Source organism: Grammomys surdaster, unplaced genomic scaffold, assembly GCF_004785775.1.
Source record: "Grammomys surdaster isolate TR1022 unplaced genomic scaffold, NIH_TR_1.0 100, whole genome shotgun sequence".
Taxonomy (NCBI): domain Eukaryota; kingdom Metazoa; phylum Chordata; class Mammalia; order Rodentia; family Muridae; genus Grammomys; species Grammomys surdaster.
Genome location: NW_021604579.1, coordinates 16,837,608 through 16,845,128, shown reverse-complemented (window position 1 = coordinate 16,845,128; position 7,521 = coordinate 16,837,608). Strand labels below are relative to the sequence as shown.

Sequence of the window (7,521 nt, the reverse complement as noted above, 5' to 3'; positions counted from 1 at the left end):
AGTTGTGCTGAATAAGGTGTGTTAAGGGACCACACTTTCACCAATAAAACTATGCAATATTTTGATAGACCATGATGCCCCATGGACATAGGGAATCCTGTGATAGCCCATCTCTGTGAGCACTGATGGAATGCAAGTTCTAACAACAACCCCACACCCTGTTTCTAGAATGTGTTCACTTTGATAGTCTTGTGTAGGAATGCCTCTGTGCCCACAATCACATCCCATCTCAAGGATGGTTCTGCACAGAGAGTGGTTTTTAGGAGCCCTTCACAAATAGTTTGACAGTTCTGTGCACATAACAAACCAAGGAGACAACAGTGGGAAGCAAATAGTAGAAGATAATATCATTGACTTTGATAATTTCCTTGATCATATATCAGGAAGTCATAGAACAGCACAAACGTAAAACTGAGGTCAGTGACATGGGTCATACACAGGAGGAGACCAATCACTTCATAGATTGGCCTTATATTTACAAAATGGGAAAGCCAGTATGGATCCTGTTCTGATGGAGGCATATTTAGACATGCAAAACTCTGATTCCAGAAGACACCTGTTCCTACCATCCTACTGTCCTTTATATCAAGTCACCCGAGGTCTAAATCCAATGAATATCATTTTGCATTGTATCTAAATCTATGAATTCAGGGACTCTTTGGTGAATGTACTTCTTCAGATTTCATTTCTCAGCATCCAGAATCAATCTTCTATTAACTCCCAACAACGGCAAGCATTGGTACCCTCGATCTTGTCCTGTAAGACATAGATACAGCACCCCCAACAATGAGGGCAGGTGGGTGTAGCAAACATGATTTCCTTGGGCAGCCTTTTGGGCAGGAGTATTTCTACCAGCTCAGAACACAGTTCAGAAAATCTGTCCATTGAAACATTACCCAGGGGATCATAGCACTCATTTGGAGCAGAGTACACCTCTACAGTCAAGTTGCTTAGATTGGCCGTGCATTGCAAAAGGTCTATCAGTACATCAAAGGAGAAGTCGTTATAGTAGAAATTGATAAAGTTGAGCTGTGAGCACTGGCTCAGGGCTGGCAAGAGGTCTTTGAGCTGAGAGTCCTTCATTCTGCAATGCTCAAACTGTAGATTCTTCAGAGTTTCAGATACATACTCTAGGAGTATTTTGAGAATCTTGGAACCTGACTTGGAAAATACTACATTATTGAAGTGCAGTTTTTTCAGTTGATAGAGGCTCTGACACTTTGTCATGTGTTTCAGGTCTGAAGTTGAGAGTTGGCAGAAAGATATAGACAAGGACTGCAAGGGGGTCCTCAGGCATCTAGAGTAAGAACAAGAAATTGGTTCTGGGTCATGTTGTTGGAGGACATTAATAAGATTGACAGAGAAGCCACATATGTAGAGTCAATCTATGCTTCTGTTGAACATCCAACCTGGGAACACAGCATGTTAGTGTCTGCTCATAGCATTGTCTACTGAGGAATACTACTATCATGTGGGATGGACCACAGATCTGCAACTCTCCATATTCATTCTGTCAAAGAACTAGAGCTTGCCTCATCATGCCAGAAGAGCATACCTAGAAAGAACTAGCGCAGGAAGGTTCTGGCAACATCTTGGCCTGTTTCCTGCAGAGTTTATCCTTGTCCCTGCTATCTTCACAGTCTCCATCCTTGATTTCAGTGTTCTACCCTTAACTCTGATGACCCCCACCCAATGTCACAAATTTTTCATCTACTTAGTCCCAACCATCCTTCTCTTTAGGGAGAATTAGAGCCTGAACGACTCCAATAGAGGAACAAACTGGTTCCTCTACACATGTATCTTTGTATAGAGCAAGTGTGGAGCCTCTCTGCCTCAGGGCTCTCTGTTCTGTCCTGTTTCCTTCCATTAGCTTTGTCTAGATCCCAAAGAGGAATATGCAAAGCACACTTACTGCATCTGACCCACACAATGGACATGTCTGCAAGGCTGCTATCTCAATATCCCCTACCCCAGCTCAGACTCAACTAAAGGAGTAGAAATTGAACCAAGTGAGTTCAGTTAAGAAACAAAGAGTCCACACTTTGATTGTAACACCCGTTGTGACTGACACACCTCAGGTGCTCACTAATGCTCCAAGTAAAAGGAAATTTTTTCTGCTGGCACAGAAACAGCTCACCATCCTTCCTTACCTGTACAAAACTTTCATGTTGTCATAGGAAACGTGGGCACCATTCAAATAGAGACTCTGGAGATGTTTTAGTTTGGAGAACTGAGAAAAAAAAATTGCAGAACACTTCTTTAAATCTATCACTGTATCCAAAACACTAGATTGGCATAGGATTTCAAGTCCTTCGAGACTGATATTTCTAGCCCTATCAATATAACGTGGATTGAAACTTAGAAAACACAGGCAGTCATATGTGGGTATTGAACATTTCTCAATACTTTTTGAACTGTCCTTGGTATTTTCCCTGTAAACATCCAGGGGGTTATTATATTGGAAGAGGATTTGATGTAGATTGAATTTGGTAATATTTCTCATCTGGCCAAGGAAATGTGTGAAGAATCCTAGGAAAGACAGGACCTCGGGTATGTGTATTTCCAATTCCTCAATATAGATTGGCTGGAAAATGTTCAAGACCTCCTTGATAATCTCCAGGGGGGAGCAAAAAATCTTCATCTTCAGACAGACTAGCTGCAGAGAGTCACTGCTCTTCTGAGCCCACTGGAGTAAGCATTTTTGGTCTTCTTCCAAAGAGCGAAAGAGGATCAGGTTAGTGACCACCTGCAATCTATGAGTCAGTGCATAAGTAGGAAGACTCTCTGGGCCTTGCTTCTTTGTCAAAATATCTGGTGAGCACATTCCATCTTCTCTTCCAGCCCATGCATTCCAGAAATCCTGATGCACATCTCTCCTCAAGTCCAACACTTGTAGCTTCCTCCTTCTGTGAAGGAAAAGGGTAAAGATTCATAAGTTAAAACAGGAACCAATATGGAATCAGCTTGAATCCCACTTGTCTAACGTCAGCTCCAAAATAACACTTCATACCAGGCAGGCAAGGACACTGCATGATCTGCATCTGTTCCAGGAGCCTACTAGCCCAGAGAGGGTAGTGGCAGGGGCACAGAATAGGACTCTGGTGATGGGTTTAAAGTCTGAGGGTCTCAGGGCTTTCTGGCTCTCTGACCTGTACTGAAATGCTGATCATGAGTTCTAAAAAGTCCTAAAAACTTCTTCTGAGGGTAAAAGATTGCAGGATTAGGTGATTAACACCTACATCCTAACAGTAGAGGATTAGACAATGTGGCCTTTGTTCTGTCTCAGCAGGAACTGCTGGCCTCTAACGTATGCTTGCTACTCTGAGGTTGCAGAAAGAAAGAGACACTTAGAAAAGTTACTATAGAGTTTATTACTAAGTGTGAAAAGTTTCCTATGAAAGCTATGTAAAGGGACAAGCAGAAAGGTCCTAAGTGAGGAAAAGAAAAAATTCTAATAAGGGAAAAATTCTGAGAGCAAATTCTAGGCAAGAGAAAAGGAAAGGATGGGCTGACAACTACTACTACTACTACTACTACTACTTTCTTTGTCTTTGTCTTCAGCACTTATACAGTTTTCAGAGTACATGATCACGTGTTACAAAGTTCATCACATGTTCACACCAAAAATCAAATCATAAATTGAACTAGAAGTTTACAACAGAGAATAATTACATGTATATCCATTAGGAGTCATTATCTGGCTAAACATCCATCACCTGTCTAGCTCCACGGGTTCAATGAATGTTTAAAACTATAACTATGAAATTAGTGAAGTCTTGTGTAGGTAAACCCAGGCAATATTATATCTTCTGTCCTTCCACCTATACTAAATTGTGAGTTCCTCATTAGTGACTGTTGGTTAATTGTTTTACAACCTATTCAAATGTGCTCTAAGTAGGAAAAAGTCTGGTTACTATCTAAGAGCAATTAACTGGTGACTTGTGGGAGACAGGCAGAGTTCTCACTGCAGTTTGGAATATCAGAAAAGGACCTAATAGCAGTCCCACTATAAAAAAGCTTATAATAATCATTGATATAATTTTAGAAATTCTTATAGGATCACCAATAAGACTTAAGAAGTCATCTATTTGTCTACATAGCATCAACACAAGATAGTACATCTGCATGGATCTGCAGATGTCTGCTCCAAAGAGGTGTGCTATTGTTTAGTGATTGTTAGATATGTTTAATATTAATAATAGGAAAAGCATATTAATAGAAGAAATCTTTCCTAAAACATGTCTCTTACAGCCTTGGTGAATAAGAGATCACTTGTCCCAGATTACATAGTAATCCAAGGCAAGAGGTTTAAGAATGATCACCTGCTAATTATTGGCCTGCTGCATTATGGCTCCTGACACATCATGACCCACTTCCCTCCATTCAGTTGCTCTTAAATTGTGTCTCTTCCATATCTAGTGTCTGTAGGAAAGCCAGGGAAAGGATGATCCTACTAGAACTACATGTACTCTGAGCTGTCCACTATGAGATTCATTTTGATAAGCTTTCAACTTGAATAGTACATCCACAAATCCCCATGTTAATGACATCATTAGCCTCTGCCCTGTTTGAGCACAGTCTTTCTGCCCTCATGTGTGTCCTACCACTAACCCTATTCCCCTATAGCCATCTTGGGCCTTGCCTACCTAGGACAAACATTCTGGTTCATCAGTATATCTATGCCATCCAGCACAACTTGCATCATCTCCACATCAGCAGTTTTCAGTAATGGTCCTACAGGGAGGTAGAAAAAGGGCCAGGATGCCACCATTGCCTTCAATATCTCTGTGCGTCTGCTTTTGAATGCCTCTATGAAGAGTGGTGGGAAGAGCATAGTGGGCAGGTTTTCCAGATCAAAGAAGTCTATGGCATCATTCCTCAGCAGCGCCTCCAGTGCCAGCTGCTCGAGTATGGGAGGGTTGTAGGTGCTCATCCTAATAGATGTTCAGTCAGAAGGAACCTGGAAAAGGATTTAGGAGACATAATTTCAGGCTACATTTTGGATATCCCCATTTCTCACACATTACAGGAATCAGAAGGCCAGAGCCCATGCTCTGGCAATAATGAAGAAGAATCCAGTCTGCACAGTTATCCAATCTCATGGTCTCCAAGGCAAAAGATCATCACTGTCAGCATGTAGACTCCCTTGTAAGCAAACAGTGGAAAAACTTACCCATTTTCCTATATGATACCAATCCCTGTTCCTCTTAATTACATACCTAGTCAAAAGGGTTATTCTGGAGCATACAGTCTGACCAGAGTTTTGTTTCAGGGAAAAAATACTGGAACAAGTTTTCAGGCCTTTTAAGAAAATATAGCATCAATGTCACAGGCCCAAACCAGTCTAATTGTCCTTTCAACAGATTGATCTCTCTTGGGAAGGGCTAAGAAAAACCTGTGAGATTCCTGTCTATGGGTACTACTCACCCATTTAGAGACAAGCACAATCAAGCTGGGCTTATATGTTAATTTGATTAATGAGGTAAAAGTTCTGTCAATTCATGGCCACCTGGGTACACAATTAGACCACATCTGAAATGCCAAACATAAGTAAAATGCAAAACATTCCCCAGAGCATTTGGAAAGCTATGCTACTGAATGAGAGCACCTGCTCATATGAGTCTTAGAGGAGAAGCCAAGTGTACATGGCTACAGGGAGAAGAGTTTCCCATTACAAGTTGGAGTCCAGAGGAAGGAAGAGATGAGACAATATATCCATCAGCACTTCTAAGTCTAGCCTGCATCATGATCATTTGTGCCCAAGACATTCATTCTAGTTTCCAGTTGTGGCAGCTGTATATTTTTCCTCATACACGCATAGCTTATACAATGTCTAAAATCTTGGTAAAGACTGAAGCAAACACATTTCTATAGCCTTGGTTTCTGGGTCATCTGTGGCTTCCAGGCCACAAGACAACAGCTAGAAATTTGGGCTTATGTGCCTGAAGCATTCCCCAGCACAATTTGTAAAGTATAGTTAAGAGAGAAAATTCCAGTTCATATAATTGCAAGACCATAATCTGTGAAACATAATATAAAATACTGCAGTAGGATTAAATAATAAAGATGATTCTCACTGAAATTCCATATTAAATCTAGAAATCTCTATTTTACCAGAAGGAACATCCTTGTTCCTCTATACCCTATCTTTAAAATGAGAAAATTGCATTTTGGCTGAGGCAGACACCTAGCTTGTTTGCTTCCATAAAGACACCAAATGCTGACCCATCCAAGAGGAACCACTGCACTCAGAGCAGTGGAGGAACCACTGCACTCAAAGCAGCAGGATTTCAGGTTCCCAGAGGCTGCCTGAGTCCTAGGAGCTCTTCCACCTAGGGGCTCAGGATTAGTGGAACACAGAGACAGCTGGACTCTGAGAAGTTCTGACAAAAGCAAGATAACTGGGAAGACAGGCTCCAGTCAGAGACAGTGAATGCAGGTAGCACTAGAAATAACTAGATGTCAAAGGACAAGCACAGGAACATAAGCATCAGAAACCAAGGTTACCTGGTATTTTCAGAGCCCAGTCCCCCAACATAACAAGTCCTGGATACACCATAACACTGGAAAAGTAAGATTAAGATTTAAAATCACTTCTCATGTTGATGATGGAGGACATTAAGAAGGATATAAATAACTCCCTTAATGAAATATAGGAGAACATAGGTAAACAAGTAGAAGCCCTTAGAGGGGAAACAAAAAATCTCTTAAAGAATTGCAAGAAAACACAACAAAACAGGAGAAGGAATTAAACAAAATCATTCAGGATCTAAAAAATGGAAGTTGAAACACTAAAGAAATCTCAAAGGGAGACTACCCTGGAGATAGAAAACCTAGCAAAGAAATCAGGAGGCACAGACTCAAGTATCAACAGAATACAAGAGATAGAAGAGAGAATCTCAAGTGTAGAAGATACCATAGAAAACGTTGACACAACTGCCAAAGAAAATGCAAATTTCAAAAAACTAACCCAAAACATCCAGAAAATCCAGGACAATGAGAAGAGCAATCCAAAGGATAATAGGTATAGATGAGAGTGAAGATTCCCAACTTAAAGGTCTAGTAAATATCTTCAACAAAATTATAGCAGAAAACTTGCCTAACCTAAAGAGATGTCCAAGAACATAAGAAACCTACAGAACTTCAAATAGACTAGAAAAAAATTCCTCCCATCACATAATAATCAAAACATCAAATGCACAAAACAAAACAAAACAAAGAAAAAAATACTAAATGTAGTAAGAGAAAAAAGGACAAGTAACATATAAAGGCAGATCTATCAGAATTACAGCAGACTTCTCACCAGAGACTGTAAAAGCCAGAAGTTCTTGGACTGATATAATACAGACAATAAGGGAACAAAAATGCAGCCCAGACTTCTATACCCCTCAAAACTCTCAATCACTATAGATGTAGAAACCAAGATATTCCACGACAAAACTAAATTTACACAATATCTTGAAAGACCCCCGTGAAGAGAAACCCTCGCTCAAGTCATGGGAAGTCACAGCCATCCAGAAA

At 40.5% G+C, this 7,521-nt stretch overlaps 1 protein-coding gene across 1 annotated transcript; it reads right to left on the bottom strand.

Moving 5' to 3' along the window:
- Positions 1-702: 702 nt before the first annotated feature.
- Positions 703-4,954, bottom strand: LOC114637627 (PRAME family member 4-like). The gene is made up of 4 exons (XM_028785864.1): positions 4,647-4,954; positions 2,416-2,903; positions 2,151-2,271; positions 703-1,297 (listed from the first exon to the last, which is right to left on the bottom strand). Exons 1-4 carry the CDS (start codon positions 4,931-4,933, stop codon positions 703-705), a joined length of 1,491 nt encoding a protein of 496 aa, XP_028641697.1. The 5' UTR covers positions 4,934-4,954.
- Between the last annotated feature and the right edge of the window lie 2,567 nt (positions 4,955-7,521).